Genomic DNA, 26,986 nt, shown 5'->3' with positions numbered 1-26,986 from the left:
GAAAATACAAAACTGTAGGAAACAGACTATGGGCAAGATTATCTTAGATGTGCCCTATCCTATGACATCCTAGGAATATAGACAGATATTATGCTTCTTCCTTCTCCTATTTGCTATATAATAAATAGTTTTGAATTTTCTTTCTAAGAACAGGTTCTAGTTGATATTCTTGACGTAGAAGGCTGTAACACAAATCCACAATTGGAATAGAAATGAATTAAGCTGTATATTTTAAAGGCCTCAGTTTATCCCTTGAGTGCTTCTATTGGTAAATTTAATTAATCTCAATTATATAAATTGGTTTATATGGTGCAAATTCAAAGCATGTCATCTAAAATCAGTTTACAAATTAAATTCAATCAGATCATTGATTAAATTTTTTTCTATGGAAGCCCAGCGGAATATTGAGAACAGGATCTCAAAATGATGTCATGTTATCTAGTATGACTTCTTTTCTGAGACAAGGTGAAAATTAACCACAAAAAGTAAAGAGTTCTTGAAATGAGTATTGGTCCTTGATTTGAGCAGGCAAGTTTAAAAGATCTGCCAATGGAATAAGATTTTTGCTCCTAAAATAGGAACGACTCACAACTTCTATCATCTTATTTCAAGTGCGGTATTTCTAATTATCTTATTTTAGGGATCAAAATTGGACTGGACAATGTAGGAAAAAAAAGCATATTTATCAATTTAGCTGATTATCAACAAATTCAAATATGTTTTAAGTGAAGCCCTGACCATTTTATGCTGGTACTTAGTGACCTGTTTTTAGATACGAAAGACACAGTGAATTTAAACTCAACACTTTATTAACTAACCTTTTGCCAAAACTGCAAGTTTTTAAAAAAAAGAATGTAGTCTCTGAGCTCTTTGATGGGGCTGAACCGGTTTCTGGGTCTGCGTTTGATTGGTTGGGAGGATGTAATATTAACCTACATGGCTAGGATGCAAAAGGAAGGAATTATTCTATTGGACTTTTTATTGACCCCTTTATTTTCTATCAGTGATATAAGTATATTAATCGATATTATTGAATTATCGTCCAGCCCTCGGTCAATATACTCTTTCCATTGGCAGATACTCTTATGTACCTGATCAAATCAAGAAAGTATTACTTTTAGTTCCCTTTTTGAAGTATTTCCCCTTGTGAATGCTCGGTGCTTCCAAACATTTTTGAATTCACAAGAAGAAAAAAGTTCTATGAACTAACAATCAAAATAAATGACAGCCTAGCCCTAGACCTATTCTGAATTTTATTTGTAAAACCTTTGAAAGGCGTCTCAATTTTTCAAAATAATGCAGTGCTGGTTGATCACGTGACATTCCAATAAAATACTGGGAACTTTGCGGGTATAACAAAGCGAAATGTAAAAAAATAAAATTGTATTCCTGTTAGCAAGACATTCCTGTTTATTTCTTTATTTTGTTAGTTTTTATTTGCTATTTTAGTATGTCATATTTGCTTGGTTTTATTGTGAAGGTCTTGAGCGACGACCACTGCTCAGTGGCGACGACAGACTTCGATGGCTACTCGCACTTTCGACACCACATTTGCGCAAACTTCTGTTTCCCTTAGATACATTCCCGTACAGTACGTTAAATAAACAGAAAACTCCAACAGAAAATAACGAAGTGTAGTCAGACCCGCTTAGTTAATTCTCACTTGACCGCTATGTTTTATTTTTATTGTTAAGAAACTACGAAATGGTACAAAGGGCTTAATTTACGTTGGTTAGCCAGTGAGTTAACATGCTAGCAGTTTGGCAGCTAGCTGAACAGGTCCTATTCAAATGTAACAATACAGAAAAATATAATTTATTTAACCCCAGATAAAGGGGCTTCTAGTGTATTCGCGTTCTTTAAAGAGGCACATTTTCTGTTTGGACTTGGCTGACAGGCTAGCGTTAAGGCTAAAGTTTAGCATGCCCTCTGTCACTTTCTACCAGCATCAGTGGTTAACCCTGCAGTAGCCTGCTCTTTGGGACACACAACAGATTCAGTCCACAATGTCCGCATCACAGAGGCTGCTTCACCTGGTGAAGTACAGGAGTCTGTGGACCCATGCGCGGAGAAAAGTCACCACCTGGTCTCCTGTTGGGGCTGCTTTCAATGCCAAACCACGCCGGAGGCTGGAACTGTTTGAGAAAAACGTGGTTCGTATGACATTTCTCTTACGCTGACTTACCGTGTTACTACTAGTGTGGCAGTTTGGGTGCAGGAATCGATAAAAAGCTACAGTCCTTTTGCGATCGTAATGACATCTTTCCAGTCATGGTGTGTTTGTGTGACCCGGGTTTGCAGGGCTTGTTTGGGGTGCCAGAGCTCAGCTGTCCTGCAGGCTTCCAGGCAGCCACAGAAACAGCCCTGAGAAAGCACTGAAGTGCTGCTGCACAAAGCCTGCTCCTGCCCTCCAGGTGTGGAGACCGTCGAGTGCTTCGACCAGCTCTCAGATGGGTTGTGCAAAGTGGCTGATCTGGTGAGTTGGCCTTCCAAATCACATATTTATCTGCAACAAGCTTTAAGATGGAATTCAAATCAGCTTTACCCTCCAAGTTTGTGCACACAAGACTTCGGTTACCACTGTGCTCTCTCGATATAGTAATTTTAAGTATTCATAAAAAAAAGGAAATAAAAATATTTTTGTAAATATGTATATATGCTGTGTTTTTACAACAGAAAAAAACATGGTCGGCTTGGTGCATCAAAGCCAAACTTTTCAGTACATGGGCCAAAATTGTCAAGTCAAAGGAACTCGAGGGCCAAAAAATTAACAAGGAAAAAAAAAAAAATCCAAAAAACAATTAATTATTTACCTACTCTACAAAACATGATCACTTGAATAAATAAGCTAGATTTTGTGTAGGAAATGAATGTGTAAATCACCAAAGCTCATGTGTTGCATTAAAAGATGGTCATCCAGTTTGCAAATTATTTTGAATAATTTAATTTGACTCTTTAGCAATAATAAACTGAACTCTTTTTGGTCTTGCAATATAAGAGCAGTATTTGGGTCAGTTGTTTGTTGAATTTTAATTAATGAATTGAAAGCAGATTTTAACGCACCAAAGTATGCATTTGAGTAATTAAATGTCATTGGATAGATGTTACTATGAAATTAAAGAGAATGTCAAAAGTGTGTTTACTAAAAGATGAATACATTGTGTTGTACGTAACATTTTCAATTGAAGGATTTTAACTCTTCTGTAATAATTCTGCCCTAATTAAAAACTAAGATCTTAAATCTGCATCAGCCACCTGTGCTGGTGGACCACAGCTTTCTTGAAATGCAGTGGGGGGGGGGGCAGCCAGAATCAGTACAGGGGCCACAAATGGCTCCCAGGCCGCACTTTGGACATGCCTGGTCTAAGCAATATAATAGATATGTTTAAATTGTTAAATGTTCGTCGGACTGACAGCCTGGGGGAAGATAATGTCTCCGTGGCGGCTGGTGAGCTCTGGGTGGTTCTGACCATACCAGTAGACCGGCAGATCCAACTACTGTCTGTATGTAGCGTTGTTGTCCCGGATCAGACCGATGACCGTGGTGTCATCTGCAAACTTGAAGAGCTTCGCAGTCTGGTCCACTGAGGTGCAGTCATCTGTGTACGTAGAGAGTGTTAAGAATGAGTAGATGCTCCTCAGCGTCACCTGCTGCTGCCGTCAGTCCGGAGGCTGGTGATCCTCTGACGGATGGAGGCTGCTACTGTGAGCGGGTTGAGATTTTCCTGGAGGACGTCTGTGTTGGAGGCGCTGAAGGCCGAGTTGAAGGCGTGCCTCCCTGGGCGGTCCAGGTAGGACAGGATGAAATCATCTGCCGACCCGTTGCCAGCAAACTGTAGGGGGTCCAGCAGGGGTCCTGTGATCTCCTTTAGATGCTTCAACACCAGACGCTCAAAAGGATTTCATGAGGCCTGCAGTCATGGCTGAAATTTAGGGGAAGAAAGGTGATTTTTGGCTGTGGAGAGAAGAATCCAAGCATACCAGCCTTGTGTTAAAATCGGCAGCTGTGTTTAGGTCTGGCATACTTGAGATATCTGTTGGACTCAAAGGATGAAGCACCTTTTATCCAGCAGTAAGCATAGGTTGGTGTAAGATTCTTAACGAGGGTGGCTCCAACAAAGTTTTCAAAGGTCAACTGATGATGTTGGAGTTTCTCATCAAAACCAAAAATTGTAACATAATTGAATAATTTTCTTATAGTGTTGGTACGTTTATAGAAAAAGTGACACAGACCTGCGAAGACCAGTGGTGGGTCTGCCGGTGGTATAGGGGTGGCTGTCGCCCCACTGGCCACCTTTTGCTGGGCTCTCTAATACTACAATATAATAACCTTTAGTAAAAATACTATAGTTTCAATCAATAATATATAAAATCATGTGAAAAAAGTGTCTTGTTTTTAGGATTAACTTCTCCATATAGTTTGTTTTTGTAATGGAGACTATTTTTATTGTTTAAAATCCTTGAGAAAAAGGACCCTAGTTTGATGATATTTCAGTATCAATAATAATAATAATAATAATAATAATAATAATAATAATAATAATAATAATAATAATAACAGTTTAACATGATCTATCAGCTTTTACTTAACACAGGCAAAAATTATTCTGCCTGCTGCTAAAATCCTCTAACATATTGGTTGTTTAAAAAAAGGTCAGACTGTATTCTAATTTAAATCAAATAAAGAACAAACAAATTTTATAGAATGAGATTTCAAGAGCAGCATTACTTTGTCCTTTGTAGTAAAAATAAAAGAAACTAAGCGCTATAAAGTGAACGTGAGTTGTTTGGAGTGATCTAAAATCTTATCCAGAGTTTAATTGAGCGATGGCTGAACGCACACGGCTGCCACAGCAGAGCATGCCAACACTATTACCAGCATTGCAAGGTTTAGAACGTTATATCAGGACCTTTCTACACCATGTGGTGCTCTAAAACCAAAAGTGACTCATTGAGTCAGCGTAAGCTGGTAAAACGGTTGTCCCCCCTGCCTTTATTATTTTTTTCCACCCTCCATGTTTCTTGCTTTTATTTGTGTTCAGGATCAACTTGTGTTTGTTTCGGTGCTTGCATCAGAGAAACCAGTCGGCTCCAGCAAATGAAAACACCTGGAGAGTAAAGCGTGTCTCTTCTGCTGCTTACTTAAAACACTTCTCTGTCCCCTGTGTTTTGCAGGCAGACTTTATAAAAGTGGCCCATCCAGACCCGGCGTACCGTGAAGCTGCAGAGAGGACCTGCGTAGAGATCGGCACGGTCGTGGAGAAGTGAGAAGCCTTTACAAAGTTAAGCGGCTCGCATCAACGCAGAGCCGCTCAGTTGTTAAAGAAAAAAAATCCTATACGCATATTACTGGTTTTATGTTGCAGGCTGAACACTAATGTTGAGTTATGCAAGAGCCTGAAGAATTTACTGGACAACCCAAAAGTTGCGGCAGAGCTGGACCCAGACACAAAGTACATTTAATTAATAATAATTAGTTTTTGGCTTTGTCGTAAGGGGGGGAATATCCAGCAGTGGTCAAGATTCACTTATTGGTTTTTCTTCGTAGGCGCGTGGCAGAGTTATTCATGTTTGACTTTGAAATCAGTGGAATTCATCTGGATGATAAACTGGTGAGTATTTGCCAATGTGTACTTTAATTGACAGGCTTATGCAGTTAACAGCACTTGTTTCTTCTGTGTTTTCCTGCAGAGGAAAGAGGCCGTCGCTCTTCACGTTAAGCTCCTGGATCTGAATAACGAGTTTCTGATTGGCTCCCATGTGCCCAACAGAATCGCCAAGTCTGCGATTCCCCAACACCTCCAGGTCCACTTTGCAAGCGAGGGAAGCTTCATTCAGATTGGAGGATTACATGCAGATTCCCCCGATGACTTGGTACGTTTATGGTCTGAAGCACTCATGCATTTCCCTCATCGTTCAACAGGTGGCGCCCGTGTCACATTTTAGACAAGAGCTAGGCTGAGTTCATGTGATGTTCTAGATATTGGTAGTCCTTTTATGATATGAAATGTATCATGAGATTATGCATTTTTTTGAAAAGATTGATTTTTTTTAAAATATATTTTTGTCTGGCTAAAACATTTTGTCGACTTAGGAATGGTTTTGGCAGTGCTGTTTTTCTAAGGGGTGCAACTTTAGTTCTCATATAGGTACATCAAAAAATGCTTCAACATCATTAAGTTTTTTATTTTCACTCATTTCAGAAAGTGAAACTTCCACATTTCCACATTTCAGAAAGTGAAACTTTCTGAAATGGCCTGTATTTCTTGTAATTTTGATGATTGTGGCTTACAGATAACTTTCAACCCAAACTTCAGTGTCTCAGATTTGAAAGAATGAATTTGAATATTGTGAAAAAATTTAATACTGGAGCCTCGTGTTGTCACAGTGTAATCAGCTAACTGACTCAAGATACCTTCTAAGGTTTCTTGAGCCTCAGACTGCTGTATCCAAGCAGAGTCATAGAAAGTTGAGTGGAAGGAAAAAGTGTGTCAGGAAAAGGTACAGCAGCAAGAGGAACAAGAGACCAGAGATAAAGTCAAAACCGTCTTACATGGGTGAAAGAGGAAAAATACCGGGTTGTAGCTCAGTGGTCCATAGTTCTCTTTTCAGATAAGTTTGCGTTTTATTTGGAAATTAAGGTCCCAAAGTCTGGAGGAAGAGTGAAGAGTGCCTAGAATGAAGTCCAGTGTGAAATGTCCACAGTCAGTGATAGTTTGGGGTGCCATGTCATCTGCTTGTATTGGTCCACTCTGCTTTCTGAAGTTCAGTCAACAGAGCCACCGACCAGGAAAATGTAGAGCGCCTCATGCTCCCTTCCATATAAAGGGCTTCCATTGCACCACAGCAGAACCATAGGCTGATCACCCCGATGCCACATTGCACTAATTCATGCAAAAGGTGTTGAGTGCATATAAACTCTTTTCAGAATCCTTATATTTCTCTTTAAAATATCCTTTTTCAACGATCCTTTACAATATTCTACTTTTCTGAGACGCTTGATTTTGGATTTTCATTATGTTAGCCATAATCCTCAAAATTACAACAAATAAAGGCTTGAATATTTCAGTCTGTGTGTAATGAATCAGTAATTTACAAGGACTTAACTTCCCTAAATGAGTGGGGTAAAAAGAATGTAGATTATAACAACATTATATTGGAAATTATAATTTTCCATGTTATTTGAATTTTGGATGTATACTTGTATATCACATCAAGGATGTGATGAATTTATTTGCGCATACAAAAATAAAATGTAAAAAGTGCACTGAAGAAAATGCTAACCCAACCTTTTATAGACTTGCTGATTTTGGAGCTTTTCGTATATTCTGCTTGGTTGTGTGTCCACCGCCCAGCTACGAGAGATCGCGTACAGGATCTACCTGTATCCCAACGCCGACCTGATGGAGTGTCTGGAGGAGCTGCTGAAGTGCAGGTATAAGCTGGCCAAACTGGTCGGCTATGACTCCTACGGACACAGGGCGCTGAAGGGAACCATGGCCAAAAATCCAGGTAACCCGCTTAAAGAATTAACCAGCCAGCTGTAGAAAACTAAAACAAAAAAAAAGCAAAACATTTGAGTTAAATGGAGCACCAGCACAGAAGGTTTAGACTTTATCCTTCTCACCTTTTTGTAGAAACGGTGATGAGCTTTCTCCGGTTGTTAACAGACAAACTGTCACACAGGTATGGCTCTCTTTTCAGTGTTTTTGTTGCTACTTTGTATCTTTTAAACATTTAACATTGACCTTGATAAGTTACAATAACTCTGAGTGTTCTTTAAGGTCCTTTATGCATTGAAAACCTTTACAAACAGATTTAATTATCCTCAAAAGCCTCTGGCTTTTCGTTTTCCCTCTTTTATGCAAGTGTACGCTGTGCACGGCGAATTTCTCAAACAGTCCTAAGACGTGCACGTCAGGTGGACCAGAGAGCTCTAAATTACCCACAGGAATGATGTGAGCTTGTTAGCCTGGCAAGCTGTCCAGGGTGTTCCCCTGCCTTCAGCCAAATGCATGCTGGGATAGGCTCTGGCCCCCATTGACCCTGTGCAGAAAGAGGCGCGTACAGCCAGGAATTAATGCCTGCAGACAGTTAGCTCATAACTTGTTACTTTTATCTTTTTTTTTTTATCTCCCAGAACAGAAAAAGATTTTCGGATGATGAGAGACATGAAGAAGAGGCTCAACCCTCGTAATGCTGTGGGTGTTTTTTTCTTTTTTTTTCTTCTCATCATAAGGAAAGACTGTGTTCCTGTTCTACACGCTGCCACTGTGATACTTTTATTCTTGCACATTAGTTCAAGCTTCAGTAACGATCTCATATTTTTTTCCCACAGGAGGTAATGCCCTGGGATCATCCGTTCCTCAGCGGTGTCCTGCGTGCTGAAAGGTGGAAACCTTAACTTGTTTTCCAGCCCGTTGTCATTTAATAAACATCACAGGTTGAGCTGTATTATTTTTTTTCGTGATGAGCTTTGACGGTCATATTTCTATTCTCTGGGCCGGCCCAACCAAACTGTGCCTCAGGTGTCACTTGTTACAAAGGGTGATATGGGAGAAGCATGGGAGCTGCTTCGGTCCTGTCTCCATCTTCTGCTTAGGAAAAACCTAAAAGAATTTCTTTCATTTTTTTATGTATCGTTGCTTTTTATCATAACACGCTGCTACGTAAAGGCCTTAAATGAATATTGCAGTAGCATTATTTATCACACACTGAAAAAAAACTAAAGTTAAGAAAAATAGTTTTTAGCATAATCACTGGTTCCACATTTAATGGCACTCCAAATAATTATTTTAAAATGCATTTCCTTGAAGCATTGCTGTAATTTCTGCTTGACTTTTTCAGTTGAAGTCTTTACTTTTTTATTATTTGTAATACTTCTGGTGCCCTAGAGCAAAGGCGCCTTGAGAGCTAGTGTCCTACAGCTTTTACCGTAGATGCACGTCTAGATGCACGTCCATCGCGCCCCAACCTACTGGCTGAATTCACTCACCAGTGTCCTGCAGCTCTGCAGCGGCCTTGCAGTGAGCCAATTATTTGAGCGTGCTGTGAAGGGATTCTAAACGTTGCAGGACAGTAGCTCTGGAGGACTGGACTTGTGCGACCCCTGCCCCAGAGTTTATGTGTGATACAACATTTAGGCCTGAGCAATTCATTTTTGCCATTTTGCAAATGCAATTTTAAGAGGAAACAACCATTTTGGGTTAGTGGTGTTTATCTGATATCCCTTGTTGGGAAAGATTTATCAATATTAAGGGAAACCCCTCCATCATCCACGAGGCCTGCACATCTTGTAGCTTTGTCCAACACTTATACAACATTAGGTGCCGTTTTAAACAATGAGTTACTTTCACTTTTAATTTATAGTTAATATAGTTGTCTGACAATGCTGGAAAATAAGTTGATATGCCTAATAATATGCATCACATTTGTGTTTATTTTTGGGAGGAAATGCACACACATGAGTGAAGCTGTGGATTAGCTCTTAATCCATAAGGTTACTAGATAGGTGTCGCATAAGTGTGGCACAATCTGCCTTACGTTTGGATGAGGATTATTTAAATTATATTGTTTTCTCCCTTTTCAGTTAACAGATTTCCCTTTTGCTCTGTCCAGGTACAACATTGAGCCGAGCCTGTACAGTCCCTACCTGTCTCTCGGTGCTTGCATGGAGGGTTTGAACAACCTTTTCTCCCGGCTGTACGGCGTCTCCCTCATGTCGGAACAGCCCGGCGCTGGAGAAGTGTGGAGCGAGGACGTCCGCAAACTGGTGATTGAAATCTTCTGTGGTGATGGGGCATGTCATGGGCTCCTTTTTAAATCGCCCTTTTTGTTGTTTAGAGGTCGGCTTTTGCTACGTACAGGTCGTGCTGTGATTATGATGAAGTCTGTGTGTGTGTGTTTCTAGGCTGTGGTGCATGAAACTGAAGGATTATTGGGACATATCTACTGTGACTTTTTCCACAGACGAGATAAACCTCACCAGGCGAGTAAACACACCAACCCAGCATATTTTATCACTACAATTTGTGCCTTTCCTCTTTATAAAATAACCAAAAGTGTTGTGTATTTTCCTGTGTCCATATTAAGTCTAAAATGGATTTAATGGGTTACATATTAGCACAGAATGCACCAATCAGAATTTGTAGCCAACCATCAAATAGAGTTTTAAGTAAAGCTTCTTCAGCAATGAATGTTGTACGATTAAACTTTCTCTTTAAGACTTGTATTAAAATGGGAACATTTAAAAACGCTATTTAAAATGAGTTTTTATCCCTCCTGGCACTAGCAGTTAGTAATTATTAACTTAGGAGCAGAGGCAACGACACGTGGTGTGTGAGAGAGGAGGGGTTTAGTTGTTTAAAACAAAGAAAATGTTTAAAGTTGACATCCTTACCTGACGTTGGCATCTTAGATTGGTGATTGGTGGTATGATTAAACAGCAGCGTCTGTGTTTATCTGAGGAAAAGCACAGTGAAAATCTTGCGTTTTGCTTCTGTGACGGACACCGTTGCATTAATGTTCTGTTTAAGTATTTCCTTTGGTCTTATCAGCATCTATAACTACGTGGTTATTTTTTGCTGCTGGTCAGACACGATAGATTTGTCTTGAAATACTGGAAACATGTAACTCACCCCCTTGTAAAAGCATATTTCTGCCCTCAGACAAATTTGAAAAAGTCCATCAAAGTGGGGATGAGATGGGGAAGCAGCCACACGCTTGATTTGCCATATTGAATTATGGAGAGTGAGCAGAGTTATGCTGGTAGTTACACCACGGTTCGGTCCAGTTATATATTATCATATTTATTCCCCACTTTGTAATCCAGGTGGGATCACCACCATTTTTGTGCATTTGTAATGTGAACACAAAGCATGGTTGATCTTCTCTTTGCTCCCAAAACCATCTTCACCGTGGTCTCACACCAGTCCCTTCCTGGCTGCCTTAAGACACTAACGGCAGGACAATTGGTTGCTTTTGCCTAAATTCGGCAATAACACATAAAAAGTTGGTAGATTTGTTTCTAGTCGCTTTTTTTAAGAAAAAAGTCGCTCGAGGGTTTGAAAAGGGCAACAGTGCTCGCTATGGGGGCACAAGATGGAAGAAGCTGTGTTTTTTTTTTTTTTTATTGTTTTTTTTTGTTTTTAAGATAGAGTTGCTTTACTGACGTCACTCTCTCCAAATTACGTCACAGCAACAGAAAGAAATATGGATTTGAAATTTACTGCAAGACCGCCGTTTAACTCTAGGAGGCGCCACACTAGCGATTTTAGACACAAAAGCAGGATTTCAATGATTATGCACAAATATTTCTAAATAATTACCAAAATATGTAGACAGTACTATAAGACAAGCATGTTAACAGTTTATTGGCAAAAAAAAAATTATTTGGGGGTGAGTTACCCTTTAAAGATATGTATGGAAGATGGTTTTAGAGGTGGAAAACTGCTTCAAAGAGAAGTGGAGCTGAGAGATCAGACAGGATGTCTACACATTTGAACTATGTTTCATTTTTAAATGATTATTCTGTTGAAAGGAAAGCTGTGGCACTAGGAGCTGGCCCTTGAGGCTCAGTTTGGTCTCACTTGACGGGATATTTATCAAGCTGCAGCCCTGAGGAGCTCTGACTCTTTGGAGCTCTTCCAGCCACATCCTTGTTGTTGGGGTGACCTTTTGAAAGCAAAGCCGATACAGGAAGGGCCTCTAGTTGCTCAGAGTTTCAGCTTTGTAACTTCTCAGACACTCTGCTCTTGGATTGGTTACTGAACTCCTTGGTTTTCCTCTGGTGTTCTTTCCAACAACAGTGATCAGATACTTCTTCTGTTTTGTATATTGTTACACCTCCAAAAACGGGCTGTTAATATTCACAACAAAGTTATCTAAGGAAAAACCCAATGGTCTTTCTGTTCATTGCAAAGATCAGCCTCAGCTTCAGAATAGAGGCTCATTTTTTTTCTTTAATTGGAAATATAATATTGGTAGATCTTTAATAAAAACAAATAAGCTCTCTTTTATATTTTTGTTTCAATGTAGGATATTTTTGAATAAATGTTTAGGTCTTAGATGAACATTAGGTAGAAATTTAGGTCATATATGTGCAGAAGTCTTACTAATAGTCACTTTATAGTCATATTTAATAAGAATGTTTGGATGAGACTCAAAATGATCTTTTAAAAACGACCTTTAAGCAGATATGAAACATGTTTTTCACTAAGCCAACATTTCTGTATTTCAAGTGTTTTTTCTTTATTGGTCTGATCTAATATTCTTATCTTAAATGTCCTATCTTCATCAGCTGTAAGCAGAAAGTCACAATAATTAACAGAAATAAAGGCTTGAAAACGTCGGTCTGTGTGTAAATAATCCATATAATGCCTCACTTGAGTTACTGAAACAAATAACCTGTGCCCTAATCTTCTGATGTACTGACTAAGACTTTATGCTCGTCTTTCCAGGACTGTCACTTCACCATCCAGGGGGGGCGCTGGTGCCAGGAAACCGACCAGTACCAGCTGCCGGTTGTGGTGCTGATGCTGAGCCTCCCCCACCCCACCAAGAGCGCGCCCACCCTGCTCACCCCAGGCATGATGGAGAACCTCTTCCACGAGATGGGCCACGCCATGCACTCCATGCTGGGCAGGACCCGCTACCAACACGTGACAGGTGCAGCGGGAGTGGACGCGCACGCCGCCTGAGCAAAACCGTAGCCGCGCTAAGCTTAGAGGGCTTATTTCAACTAAAGTCTACTTTGGAAAGTGAGACAGGGTTTAGTGAAGTAATAACAAGCCGCCTGAACAGAAGGTGATCCCTGTTTGAGCATTTTATGAGCTTCATGAGCTCCCAGTCTGTAAGTGACGACTGTGTGTCGTCCCAAATGTCACGAGCTAGAATTACGTTGTTTGACCTGAAGGGTCTTTTTTTTTTTTTTTTTTTTTTAGAACACTCTGGTGAATTTAAAATGGAAACTAAATCGGATCGAGTATAAGCCCCGAGGGAAGAGTAACATGACGCTCGACACCATTTCCAATGTCTGAAATGATAAATGCCAAGTAATTGAGATCATTAGCCGAGGAATAATATTAACTGAACTGGTAGTTGCTGCTTTAGTGGCTGCCTTGTTTAAACGTGTTCAAGCATGTCTCCGAGACCTGAGCTGTTCATAAAATCTGCACGATTTCTAACTTTTATCTACACCTTTCTCCCTTATTTTGCACCTTTCACCTTTGCTCGTAACAAGCCAGAGCTCTCACCTTTTCCCTGTTGCTCTTGAAGGAACCAGGTGTGCGACTGATTTCGCTGAGGTGCCCTCCATCCTCATGGAGTACTTTGCCACAGACTATCGGGTAATCAGCCAGTTCGCCCGTCATTATGAGACCGGACAGGTACGACTGACACAGCAAAGGGAAAAGCATGATGCTTTTGAAGAATGGACCTGTTGACCTGTTTACTCTGTCCGTGTTTCGTCAGCCTCTGCCTGAAAGCATGGTGGCTCGCCTGTGTGAGTCCAAGAAGGTGTGCGGAGCGGCAGACACCCAGCTGCAGGTAAAATCGCCCACCGCTGGAAGTGTAGCTGGAAGTGTTCATTTCAACTTTTTCAGTCTTTTTCTCAAGGTTGCTACATGATTTATTTATTTATTTTTTGTTAGTTTCCACTAAACTGATTTTTAATTTAGTGATGCTAATTCTGTAGGTGCGTCCCTATCCAGACTTATTTTGTCCATGATACAGATCGGAGTTGTTAAAGGTGAAACATTTCCCATCCGATTCTACATTAATGGTAAAATCAAGCCCAAAAGCACTATTTTCACTCTGTATCACATTCTTGTCATTAATAATGACTAATTAATAATTAATGACTGTTTTACTCTACCGATGTTCACAATGCTGCCATATCTGTTTTTTCTTAATACTTATTGATGCCTCGTCCCAAAAGGAGTTTCAGTTGTTTAACGTCTCTATGCTGCTCCAACACGCTTTTATCTCTGTTAAGAAAACTATTATCATTCTCTGAAAGTGGCTAATCTAAAACATTCCTAATTTTTATCACTAATTTGTGGCATTTATTGACACGCAGCTACTGCCTGCATTAAACTCACGTCCTTCTGCAGCTGACTATGCGTCCACAAGGAGAATTTTGTTAATTTACTAGGCTAATGCTAGAATCTTTACTCTGTTTTTATATAGCTTGTTGGTAATTTAGCTTGAAGCGTTTCGTGTCTTTTCATGTAATTCAGTCTTTTTAGTGTTTGGTTTGAACGTCATAAAATTAAATGACTAGTGTTTCATCTGGGTTCTGCAGCTCTTTACTCCCACCTCACATTGCAGGTCACATGACAGACAGGGATCAGAAACAGCCTATACAATCTCTTTTCTTCACCCCTTTTTTTTTTTTAAATGGTGGGGGGAAAAAACTTGTTGAGGCAAAAAAAAAAAAAAATCCACCAACAAATCCAGATTTGTTAGTTAAAGATGTCCACGGCCTGTATTAGCCTGCTGTGCACACAGAAATATGTGCTGTGATTGTGTTTAAACAGCCACATGGCTCACAGCGCGCACTGCTAGCATAAGATCTTTAAGAAAATCAAACTAATCGTATAATTCAGATTGTATCCAGACATTGCTTGACGACACTGGTGTGGGTCAAACCCTTTGATTTATTGTAGCGCAGTATATGAAAAACCGCCATGGAGTTACTTTTTTAAAAGAATGCCAAAAAAAAAAAAACATGCAAATGTGAAGGTTGGAAAAAAAAATTCTGCATGACTTTTGCTGCGGAGTAAAATTCTTGCAGAAAACTGACAATCAGCTCCTGCGGTAATTTACATTCCTGAGTGGGAGAGCCCTGAGCCCTCTAAGGAAAGAGGGGGCAGCTTTTATCAGCTTGAAGCCACAGCTAAGCTTGTCCTTGAGTTCTCATGGGGTCTTTTTTTTCCCCCCTCAGTTTAACATGTCTGATTCTGTTGTTGTTGGGTTTCTCTTTTTGTTTTTGTCAGGTTTTCTATGCGGCCTTGGACCAGATCTACCACGGCAAACCGCAGAACCGCTCCACAACCGAAATCCTCAAGGAGACGCAGGAGAAGTTCTATGGCTTGCCTTATATACCCAACACGGTACATCCCGATCAGCTTAAACCTTTTTCTCGTAATGTCTGGTACTTGGATTCTTTTCATCAGTGTTTTTAATCATAGATCTAGGAGCACACACGCTTTTTACTTTGCTTTTGATTTTCCTTCTCTGCTTTCTGACTCGTTTTATGTTGTACTCAGACAGAGTTTAAAGGATTAAAATCCCATTTAAAGCGCTGCTGAAATCACAGAGCACACTCGAGTCTTTCTATGAGCTCTCCTATGGGAAGTATTTTAATGAAAAAAAACAAAACGATTCAGTTTCCCCACTTCTGCAGCTGTGGGTGAAGGGACGAAGCCAAAAGGCAAAAAGGAATAAAATAAAAGTCATAACTCGGCTGGCGATGGTCCTCATACAGAATTCCCTTGGAGCTATAATTATGTGGGGTGCCATCAGGAATAGAGATGGCAGAAAAGCTGAATATTCCCTCGTAGCGTCAGCGCCCGGGCCTGCGCTTCTCCTCTCAGCGCTGCTGCTTGTTAGTCAGCCTGCAGCTCCTTCCCAGATGGTAGTTTTAGACGGATTGGTCCTTTTTTTTTTTACCTTTTGCAAATCGCAACGAGAAACTTTGTGCAGAGCTGGATCTTGATTCATGTTGCAGCATCTCTCAGTCAGCTCAAGGCAAGGCGGATTTATTTAAACTCTGTAATGACTGTTTAGAGCCTGATTTGTTTGTAAAGCTTTTTTCACCTTCTTTTTGATCTAAACATCAGGCTGCCTTTGACATGTGTAGTTTTAGAGCGCACGGCCCTCGGTTCCTGCCCGAGAGAGAAGATCAGCCGCGAGTAACGCTGACCACAGGCCCAGAGAGCGAGACGCCTCTTTGGCCGTTCTTTGTGCGCTTCTTCCTATTTTCAACCGTGATCCTGCTAATTACACAACAGCACAGGTCTTGCCCGCTCTTTTGTGGAGTTATGGAGCTGGGATGTAGCGTGATGAAGAAAACACAAGCAGAGCGTGGAAAGACCGTGCCGTGTCTTTTATCTCCGTACAAGAAGTGAAAAGCCTGCAGTTGCTTTGTGCCTTTTGAAAGTGGGGATCAGAAAGGATATGGCGCTGACGCGTCACCCACATGCCATCTCTTAGAAATGTTGATGCTAATCACCCCTTTGTGATGCAAAGAGATTAAAAACCAAAGAGCAGTTCAGAAGTCTAAAAATCATTTGTGGGGGGAATAGTGTGATGGTTGCTTAAAGGATCTTCAGGAAACACTTAATAACAGCAAACAGCTCTTCAATGGCTGCTCATTTCAAACTAAGACGTGTCACCACCTATTGTTAGGATAAGTGGGTTATACTGCTTTAAAACGTGACTGAAGGTAAGCAGTAGGGTAGTTGTTCTTTTTCCTACTTTCAGTTCATTTTATTTGAGTTTTTATTATTTTATTTATCAAGTAAAAGGTTTCCTAAGGATGCTACAAGTGCGCATTCATACCCTTGCACTTTTTCACATTTTGTCTTGATACAACCACTAGGGCTGGACGATAATTCAATAACAATATATATTGACCGATAGACGTATATCAATGATGGGGGGAAAAAAAGTGTCAATAAAAAGTTCAATAGGATAATAGTTTTCTTTCCTTTTGCATTTTAGCCATGAAGGTTCATTTTACACTCATTGCATCCTCCCAACCAATCACAACGCAGACCCTGGAACTAAGCCCCGCCCCCTTCAAAGAGTTTAGAGAGCACACGTTCTTTTTTTCTTGTTTAAAAACTTGCAGTTTTGGTAAAAAAGTTGGCTGAATAAAGGGTTGAGTTTGAATTCAGCGTTTGTGTGCTCTGTATCTAATAATAGGTCGCTAAGCAACAGCATAAAATGGCCAGGGCTACACTTAAAATATATGTTTTGAATTTGTTGATAATTATCTATGTCGACCAATATGATTTCTATCTTATCGATATGCTTTTTTTCTATATCGTCGAGCCCTAACAACCACAAGCTTCTGTGTATTTTACCGGCACGTTTTACGTGAGAGAATAACACAAAGTAGCGTCGCTGTGAAGTTGTAGGGAAATGTTACAGGGATTTCAAATTTCATTTTTCCAAATCAAAATCCGAGTGTTGCATAATTGCCTTCAGACCCCTTTACTCTGACACCCCTGCAACTGATTTCATACGGTGCAATCAGTTGCCATCAGAATTCACCTGATTAGTGAACGGAGTCCGTCCGTGTTTAATTTAATCTCAACATAACTACTACGGTTCTGTGAAGGCCTCGGCCGTCTGTAAGAGATTAGCAGGAAGACCAAGGAACACACCAGGCGGGTCAGCTGTGACATTGTGGAGAAGTTTAAAGTAGGGTTAGGGTTAACCTAAGCTTTAAACAACACTTGTTTCACTTTATCATCAGAAAACTGTAAACACCACTGACACCACTGTAAACCCACCATGGTGCTCTACTACAACTGAGAAGCCAGGGCAAAGAGAAAATGAATCAGAGTAGCTGCCTGAACGTCTATGCTAACTCATTTACTTGGGCTGCAGTGGAAGGGCGTATATCAAACTAGTCACATATTTAAATGCCGCAGTCCAAGTCGAGACCAAAACTCCCTTAAAAAAACCTGCGTCAAGGCTTAAAAGGTCAAAACACTCTTTATCCAGTCTGTCTGCGTATGGCCTCAGAGGGACTGAACCGGATCCCTTCCACTTTGCAGTTATGCACTCCTTTGTTTTTATCTGTAATGCAAAAGACGTTGAAGTTTGTTCTTGAAATGAGACAAAATGAGAAAAGTTTATAGGAGTTTGAAAACCTTCGCGATGCTCTTTGCATTTTCCATTTCATGTAAATTAGACGTCAAACGCCTTTAGCAGGCCTCCTGATCTGTGTGATCCACGCTGCTGTGTAAATGCTCTACACAGCAAACCTTTCCACGCTACAACGTTATGTGAGCCGTGACGCCTCTCAAGAGTGCTCTTCCCTTTTTATTAAAGTCCCCTCAGCCCAGAAGAGTCATGTCAGCGTGACACTTTAGAGCCTGAGTACTTTCCCCGCTGCCGGATCGCTCAGAGAAGACCAATCTTCAAAGCCGTTTGACCACAGATGGAGATTTTCAGCCAACTCTTTGGTTTAAACTCTCAAACAGCCGGTTCATAGCTGAGGACACTTTTTACTCAAGTATTCACAGATACTGCCGGCAAACGCTGCAGTCAGCTAAAAGCTCTCATTTCCCTCTTGGCAAATAAGAACTGTTTACAAATAAATTATTATTGATTAGGAAAGAAACTAAATATGGCTGTGTGTGTAAGTAGTTAGAAGTTAAAATATTGTTAATGGTTTAAACCCTGTTTCCTTTTTCTTTTGTGGATTGGTGCGGGGAAATAAAAGTCCCATTATTAATTATAAGATGGCAAGTTTAAACACACTTTAGAGTGTTTCCTTGCCTAGAATACCTAATTTGTATGGGCCAGTATGAGATTTTCCAAGTTTTATATCCTGGAATAAAAATGCATTTCTTAGCAGCTTTGAGGAAAGCAAAATTCATTCCTGCTGCTAATTATTAGGTTTTGAAATATTATAATATTATAATAATAATGCGATCTTTAAAGTTTTTTATGATTTTGAAACATAACCTTCAGCAATGAAATGGAACATAAACTCGTTAAACTTCATCATAGATTTAAGTGCTTATAGTGTTTATACCTTTTTTCATTGTGCTTTAAGGTAGCATAAGTGAAATAAGCTGACAGTAGCTGGTTAATTAGTCAGGCTCTCTGCAGTCGGCTGCTTCACGGATAAACTGCTCTCCGCTTATTAATTGTTGATTTTAAAACATTGTTGCTTTAATGAAAGGGATGCATGGGGCACCTACATTTTTCACTTTATGACAACTGGAAACTGGAAACTTTGCAACCCTTTAATCTGTCTTTCCAGTAAGCGAATACATAAACGGATACATAAAATTAGGATTACAGCCCTCGATTTGCGCCACTGCGTAACAACAGGTGGTGGAGCAGCAGCAGCGCTGTTATGCCTTTTAGCTGGAGAAAATAACAGCTCTTTGCCATTTAGCTGCAGGAAGAGAACAGTGGAAACTTTTTTTCCTGCTTTGAATCAGTAGGTTTAAAACATGCTACCAGTATCTGACCTATGCCTGATGCATATATCATAGTCCCATTGAAGTCAGAAAGATCCTAAATGTGAAAAATGTTGCCATCAGCTTTGGTCAGAGGTTTCTTTGTAGCATCCATCTCCACCCAGAACTTCACAATAAGTGCCTCTAACATCCTTATTTTATGAGTTTATGTACTGTATGTTTTATGACAACTTATTTATTTAGTATATTAAAGATTTAGGGACTGCTGGTAAAATCACTAATCTCGCTGTGTTCATTCTTATAAAACCATAATATGTCTATCCCCAGTGACAGAATAATCTTTCTAAGTTTTTTTTTTTGTAGATAAACTTTTTTTTGTGTTTCTCAAATCATTAAAGTTACTGAAGAAGCTTCACCGCACCATGTGAATACCTTTAACCAGAAAAGAATATCATCCCTCTCTCATCTTTGTTCCAGTTTCTGTGCTCTCATATCGAAATCCTTTGTTGGCCGGTCCGACGCTCGTAATCCAAGAATATAAAATCCTTAAGAAACATCAACTTCTATCACAAAAGCGTTCAGTCTATCGTTGCGTTAACTGTGGCAGTGAATGTTCCTTGCTGGCTCTTTGAATGCCTGCCAGCTGAATTCCCCAGAGAGCACGGATCATAAAAACCTTGCCTTTATAGATATGGCGAGGGGCCCCTTCAGGCATCCGCAGGGCCAACAAGAAAGGAGCAGGAAGGGGCTTTCTGCCTTTTTAGGAATTTCCACGTTTGTCCTTTTTATCCAAGGACCTTGTAAGCTGTAATTCATTTTCTTCTTTTAGGTAGCGTTCTCCTCTTTCATTTTTTTTTTATTAAATGCGTGAAGTAATAGTACCTGAAGCTTCTAAAACTAAATGGGCATCTGTCATGTTTGATTTCACCCTTTAGGTTGATGGCGTTGGTGTCATATTTAGCAGCAGATATTCCCTCATTGTTCGGCGGCTTCAGACCTAATATCCCGTCGGCTTCTCTTTACAAACTAAATTGGAAGATCCTTTGGTGTCTTCTGGTCGTGTTTGGTGTCGGGGTTTCCCACTTTTAGTTTACTTTAGTCATGTTTGCTATGGCGAAGTCAAACAGAGTGACATAAATTAGCCACGACCTGTCTCTGTCTTTTTAAAACTGATCCACTTCAGGAAGTGCAATGCAGCTACAGACTAATAGGATTTGTGGTTTTCTCAAACAAGCTTGGAAGATACAGCATGTGGTACCCCTTGTATAGATGTGGATAAAAGCATAAAACACCATAATCTTTTGGGTCTCCATCCAGTCTTATTTATCAGTTTAAACTTTTTAATAATTGCCATATAGAACATGTCTTAATGCATTTCCTGATTTATTTGATTTACGGTGCTTTAAAGAGAACTAAAAATGGCCCCTTCCATATCATATTTATACCCCATGGAAACGAGTGATTCATTACAAATTAACAATTTCCCCAGACAATTAAAATAAATGTTGAAAACTAGCAATAGTTTGAGATATCAGCAGGTGTAGCAACAGCAGAGAGTTTTTCCTCCGCTGACTAAATTCAAGGTGGTTTTTTTTCTACAAATCAGGGTGAGACAATGCTGCTTCAGCAAAAGATTTGATTTTGTGCTTTTTACACACTTCTGTGCTCTGAATGTATTTGTTGCCTATAAATATATTTGAGGATGACACAATTGTGCTGCGTGTTGAAAATTGGGGGTTGCCATCAGTTATGAGTCAGACACTGACAGAAATGTTTTCAGACACAAATGTTCTCCGTTTAATTGCTCCCTCGGGGGCGTGATGTGTGGCGCATGTATTCCTCTTAAATGGTTCACATTTATCATCTCCACCTGCAGGATCATATCTCCCACAGGGCATTTTTTTTTTTTTGATCTGGTCCTTCTGGCAACTCATCAGTGTAATTCAATTTGAGTTAAAACTCTAAAAATATGCTGTGGTATTATTAAAGGAAATCATACATTATCTTCATAATGTATAAGCAGTACTTGGTTCTGACTATAGCAAATAGCGCACACACTATATATATATATATATATATATATATATATATATATATATATATATATATATATATATATATATATATACTCTTGCATTGGGTATTTTTGTCAGGATGACATGTAGTTGTATCTTTTTTTTATCCTGAGATTAACTGTTGTGAAATCACTTATGCTATTAATCTTACTTTTTGCTTGATGGCTAATGTTCATAAGCGGTTTATCTTGCCATAACAGTAGCTGCAGCCAAAATGACCTAATTATTTACTTTGGCTGCTCTGTTTCAGGCGTGGCAGCTGAGATTCAGCCACCTGATTGGCTATGGGGCCAAGTACTACTCGTACCTCATGTCGCGGGCCGTGGCCTCCATGGTGTGGAAGCAGTGCTTTGTTCAGGATCCATTAAACAGGTGAGCCTGTGATTATCATGCAGCTGGAAGACCCTGAAAACTGAAGGTTTTTCCTGTTTGTGTATTTTGCACAAGGAGTTAGGAATGTCCTGACCCATGTCATTTGAGAATAGGCTAATACTGTAAGTCCCCATTCAATGCTTGATTAAAATGTCATAAAACAAACTATGTCTTGGTTTATCCAGAGAAACTATAATGTTCTGACAAATAAGTCACCTAAAGTTAGCATTGGTTTTCATTTGGTTTCTAAAATGGATCAAAGTCCCCTCAACACATTTTGAAATGACAAGTTTCTATGGTGTGAAAAAGAGGACCTGATGAATCATTTCATGTATATTTCCACCTTGAATGGGTTTAATCCTGAGTAATTCAACTGAACAACAGCGTACAGCTGTAAAATAATACTAATAACCTGGTAGCATAGGTGTTTAAATTGGTCTGTCAGGCTGAGAGAACATCTCTGGTCCACAGCTCTCTTCTGGTGACTCCACAGAAAATAAAGAAAAACAAATTAACTACTCTGTTGCCATTCAACTCGTACTTTAAATGTTTAGCTTTACTTTGTATAGGTTGATATTTAACAAATTATTAAGATTTTTTTTAATAATGGGAGTCTTATTGGAAAGTAGCAACAAATTCACGTGACCAACATATTACAAATATACGTTTTATTTCTGCTTGATTTTATTTAAAAAAAAAAAACAGTGATTGAGTTTTTTTCTGTAGAGTTACAGACCTTGCTCAGCTGCGCTTTAGTTACGTTATGGTCAACACTTTATTAAAAAACGGCTGTGCTTTAGAAAGTGAAAAAATGGATGCAGGCCCAGTGTTGAGCTGTGTGATGTCTGCGGCTCTGAGACCGATTCTCTCCTCCGGGTTCTGGTTAAGTCTCCAGCCGATGCTGAAGGGGACGTGAGGGACATGAAGCTGGAAACCAGCAAGCCCCCTGCTGGGAGTCACACATCCACACCTGAATCCAGCAGCTGAACCTGGACAAAGCACAACAGCATTTTGAAAGCCAGACCCTCTGATGTATCTTCAGTTTTTATTTTTTTGTTTGCTGCATTTTCTTTTTAAGCTTGTTTTTGGCTCGCCCTGTTTTCTGTCACCTCCGTGTCTGTAGCAGGAGTCCAGTGGGACCTTAGCCTCGTGCTGCTGCAGCAGTGTTAAAGATCCTAAGGTGCTGACATGTGAGAATAAAGCTCTCCGTAACTATTTCTCCTTATTTCTCTTTTCCTCACCGTCTCTGTCAGGGACATGGGCGAGCGTTACCGACGGGAGATGCTGGCCCACGGAGGAGCCAAAGAGCCCATGCTGATGGTGGAAGGCAAGTTCATGTTTTTTTACATAAATACAGAGGGAATGAGTCCCCTTTTTAGCTGCCAGGAGTGTTTCAATCACAGCAAACACATTTAAGCTTCTGCAACATCTCACAAAAGTGATTTCACTGTATCCTGTCTGGGATGAATGTCTAGCTCCTTGTGGCAAGAGTAAATTAAGGCGTGTCTGATGTCTTCACCAATATGCCAGTGAATCTATTTTTAACGTCTAATCTAATCAAATCGGCAGCTCTTTGGGCTTCTTGCTTTGTCTCCTCTCCTTTAAAGCAGAAAAACCACCTTGAAAGCGTACGGGTAGCTTCATCCAGCTGCAGTCTTTTCAGGTGTTCACAGCTGCTGTGGTTTAACACCGTCTGTTCCTCCATGGCATGCATTTAAAAGTTAAACACACATCACATGGTTTCTTATCTTTGTTTACAAGAGCTCTGTTGTCCCACAGACAAAGCCAGCACTCCTCTGTGATATTAGATATAAAGTTTGCGCTCCCAGCCTCCTGTATTTGTTCCCAGACCAAAGCAAAAGGGGAAAGAGAGACGGAAACTGCTGATTATGGGTTTTAGTGTCTGTGTTCTCAACCCTACTGACTTTGCAGGGCTGACAACACGGCGAATGAGTGTTTGACTTCTTCAGATACACTACATTGGTTTGGAGCTAGTGAATAATATTTAACTGGGGTTTAGGTGCCTGTCCTGCAACGACGCTCCACTGTATTCCTTAAAAACATGCTTTTTTCTGTGCTTGAACGAACATTTGGCTGCAGGCACCAAGATTGGAGCTTGTCATTCAGTAAATGAGTAGTGTTTTAAATTCCCATATCACAATAAATCGTTCTTTTTATTCAACTTCAGATTATGCAGCACTGCTGTGCGCTGCAGTGAAGGAAAACCTATTTTTTGTTTTTGTTTTACTGTGAACTTAAAATTCACACCAGTGTTTTTGTTTTTGTTTTTTCATCTTAGAAACAGGTTGGTAATGCCTCACTTGTGTGCTTTCGTCTTAGAAGTGAACGTTATTTATAGATTTATAGAAGTTTTTTTTCTTTTTTTTCTAATCACACCCAAAAGTTGAGAATTTCCTGTTTTCTATTTGTTTTTGGAGACTAGACCAAGCCTCACAGATAAGGCGCCGTTGTGAGCTGCTAATGGGTGAAATCAGGGACGGATTATCAGCTTTACATTTCCTGGGCACAAATTAAGCAACGGCCCTTTAGGTGACATGAAAGTCGATCTTCATGCTCAATACGAGGGCCTTCAGGACTGTAGGCTCCTACACGACGCAGGAAACGCTAAAGTCCACTATTTAAACGTCAGCGCATAACTCTGACAACACGTCTGAGCTCCAGTCTAACGTATCTGTATTTGTGCACATATCAGCCAATCAGACTGAGGCTCTGAATCTTGAAGCTGATTTATTTATTTTTCTCTCCAACAAGCCAACAGATCTTTGTGTTGCTCACTACTCTGCTTTTTTAGAGCAATTAAGTGCTTTAAAACATCTCTGCATATATTACAATTATAGAAACGGCATGAAAAATCCCTGGAAACAAATGTTTTAAATATTTGTAAATTTTCCAAATGTGAAATTTCAAAGCTAAGGGAGCCGGTTGTCTCTGCAACCATACCGACACCCGTTAATCACTTTGTTTTTTCACCTGAGCTGGGTTTACTGTCTGTGCATCATCGTCTCACTTAGGTTATAGGATTGTTCTCATTCTTGGATAGTTTTCTTCATGGTTTTATGAATGTGTGTGTGAGCTTTGCTGAAAGGAGCAGTTTTCTTTGCCTTTGACGTTTTTAAGCAGGAACAAAAGTAGCAAAGAGTGGCTTGTAATATTAACCCACTGTTTGTTACTGCATTTGGTATTTTACAATAAATCTGTTTCTCAGAGTACTCCAACATCTCTGTGATGTCTTAAAAATGAATGAAAATTCTTAAATGTACTAATCTAAGTTTAAGGCCTTAAAAAGTCATGAAAACATCATTTTCCATACTATATCTTAAATTATATGTCTTAACCTAGTTTTCTAAATCAGGGAACGAGCAAGTTTGGCCTTCCTCTTAGACTCAGTTTAATTTTTGTTTAAAAATGTCGTCCGTGTGTTAGAGTGAAAATATAAACGTATAAATGTTTTATTTTTACATTTTCCTCTACCAGAAAGTTTTTATTCATAGATTTTTGCCCTGAAAACAGGAATTTCACACCAGGTGATACCAAAAAAGTCTAATCAATCACCCCAACCCCTGTGGTCACCCCTACGATTTGCTGTCAGATATAGTAAGGCCTGCTTTACATACAGGTTGACGCCCTGTGTGCAGCGTGGGTAAAACGGCATCTTTATCCCTCTGGCCTGCTTTTCTTTCCATAAATCACTGTAAAAAGAAGACTGTTAAAATGTCTGCAGTGGAAATAACTATGGTAAAAACACACATTTTGTTTTACCCACAGAATCTAAAAGATATTAAACATTTGGATCGCTAGATGGTGAATCCAGATTCAGATGTTTTATGTCCCTCGAACCATAAAGTAATCAAATAATTCAGTCATTCTTGTCTGGAAAAATGATTAAACTGAAGCAAAACAACCCTGCATTTCTCATTCAGCCATCACATTATTTTCATGTCGCGTAAATCTTTAATGCCTTGGAGCTTCTTGATTTATTCAACATCATCATGAGAGCTGAAGTCAGGGTCATATAAAACCACATCAGTGCGCGCGCTGAAATATTTCCATTTTTATTGTTGACAAGGCTCTTACACAGTCTGAAGAAGTATGCAATTGTTCTGTTTTCTAGTTCTGGATAGGGAATAAAAAGACAACAGGATACATCATGCAGCTCATTCTCTAATGGCCGAACCTGGCCAGCCAAATTGTAGCGCTCTCCGTTCTGCACATTATCAACCTGGGTCTGCTCCCATCGAATCCGTTTGGGGAAAGGAGGGAGATTCAGCAGAACTCTCCGAGCTGATTGGACGAAGCGACACTTAGTGCCCGCCTACCAAAGATTGGTTTTAGCCAATCACAGTATCAAGTAGCAGGCACCATGAGAAACCATAAGAAGGTAAGCCAGCCAAGGAGCTTCTTGCTGTTCTTCTTTCAAAGGTGTGATAGAAGGTGAACCGTAGCCCACCTAGCAGTGGGACCCAAATGCCGGTCACTATATGGATCCCTCCTGCCCTAGAACTAGGTGATTCCCATAGAAAGCTGCTGAAAATGAAAACCCATTTTCAGCTTTTGCGCTCGCACCCACGTGTGTTGATCAAGCTCTGCACTGGGGGCAACAATCAGAGCAGCGGTTCCCTTGCAAATGAGACCACATGAGAATGACTGCAGACTTTTCTTTGGCGGTAACCATCGCTGCTTTTTTAGCAATTAGCCTTCTAATTAGCGTGATAGCGCTACTTGTGCAGATGATCTGGTTAGATTAAAGCAAAGTTGGCACACAGGTTTGAGGCCGTCAAAACATTTCCTTCTGCCAAAAGTTGCGATTGCACAGTTTAGTTTGCTGAATTTGAAACAGTTTGTTTTCACAAAACTTGTTTTATTTCTCTTTTTTTTTTTTTTTTTGAGAAAGGGCATATCTTAAGGAAAAAAAAAAAAAGCTTCGCTGTGCAGTGTTTGTCATCACCCTTGTCTTGCTTGTTTTCTGGACCTGTCTGAAGTGAGCGTTTGGAGGAAACGCTTCCTGAACTTCAAAGCTGTAATTACAGAGTCCGTGGGCCTCTGGTTTGCCTCCAGGCCTGACAGAGGCAACTGCTTTTCGCACCTCAACATGTTTTCCACTGGCTGCAGCTACAGCAGCAACGGGCGATGTGTTTTGAAGTGTGGGATCGTATAATCCTGTTAGATCTTGGTAACCTAGAAGATGTGGATAATGCAATTACAGGGAAGATGACACCACAGAGGACTTCAGGCTATGTGCCGGGTTATTGCTTGCTCTAGGATTATTCGCATGTTAAAGCAGAAATGTAACATTATGACTGCTCCAGGTTGTAGGTGTAGGTGACCTACTAAAGAAACCAGTAAGTCACG

The 26,986-nt window shown here is 40.0% G+C and overlaps 1 protein-coding gene across 1 annotated transcript in view; it reads left to right on the top strand.

Moving 5' to 3' along the window:
- The first annotated feature begins 1,593 nt into the window (after window positions 1–1,593).
- Window positions 1,594–26,986, top strand: part of LOC105915878 (mitochondrial intermediate peptidase) — a 35,550-nt gene continuing 10,157 nt past the window's right edge. Inside the window, 19 exon segments of the mRNA XM_036149914.1 lie at window positions 1,594–2,153; window positions 2,302–2,373; window positions 2,375–2,476; window positions 5,176–5,264; window positions 5,367–5,453; window positions 5,549–5,612; window positions 5,692–5,874; window positions 7,356–7,512; window positions 7,638–7,686; window positions 8,141–8,201; window positions 8,339–8,391; window positions 9,619–9,772; window positions 9,911–9,988; window positions 12,459–12,666; window positions 13,276–13,385; window positions 13,471–13,545; window positions 14,997–15,113; window positions 21,495–21,616; window positions 22,870–22,943. Coding sequence (XP_036005807.1) covers window positions 2,007–2,153; window positions 2,302–2,373; window positions 2,375–2,476; window positions 5,176–5,264; window positions 5,367–5,453; window positions 5,549–5,612; window positions 5,692–5,874; window positions 7,356–7,512; window positions 7,638–7,686; window positions 8,141–8,201; window positions 8,339–8,391; window positions 9,619–9,772; window positions 9,911–9,988; window positions 12,459–12,666; window positions 13,276–13,385; window positions 13,471–13,545; window positions 14,997–15,113; window positions 21,495–21,616; window positions 22,870–22,943 — 2,002 coding nt within the window. The 5' untranslated portion in view covers window positions 1,594–2,006.

Source organism: Fundulus heteroclitus, chromosome 18, assembly GCF_011125445.2.
Source record: "Fundulus heteroclitus isolate FHET01 chromosome 18, MU-UCD_Fhet_4.1, whole genome shotgun sequence".
Lineage (NCBI taxonomy): Eukaryota > Metazoa > Chordata > Actinopteri > Cyprinodontiformes > Fundulidae > Fundulus > Fundulus heteroclitus.
Note: the sequence above shows the minus strand (reverse complement) of the source record. Positions and strands in the feature narration are given on the sequence as shown.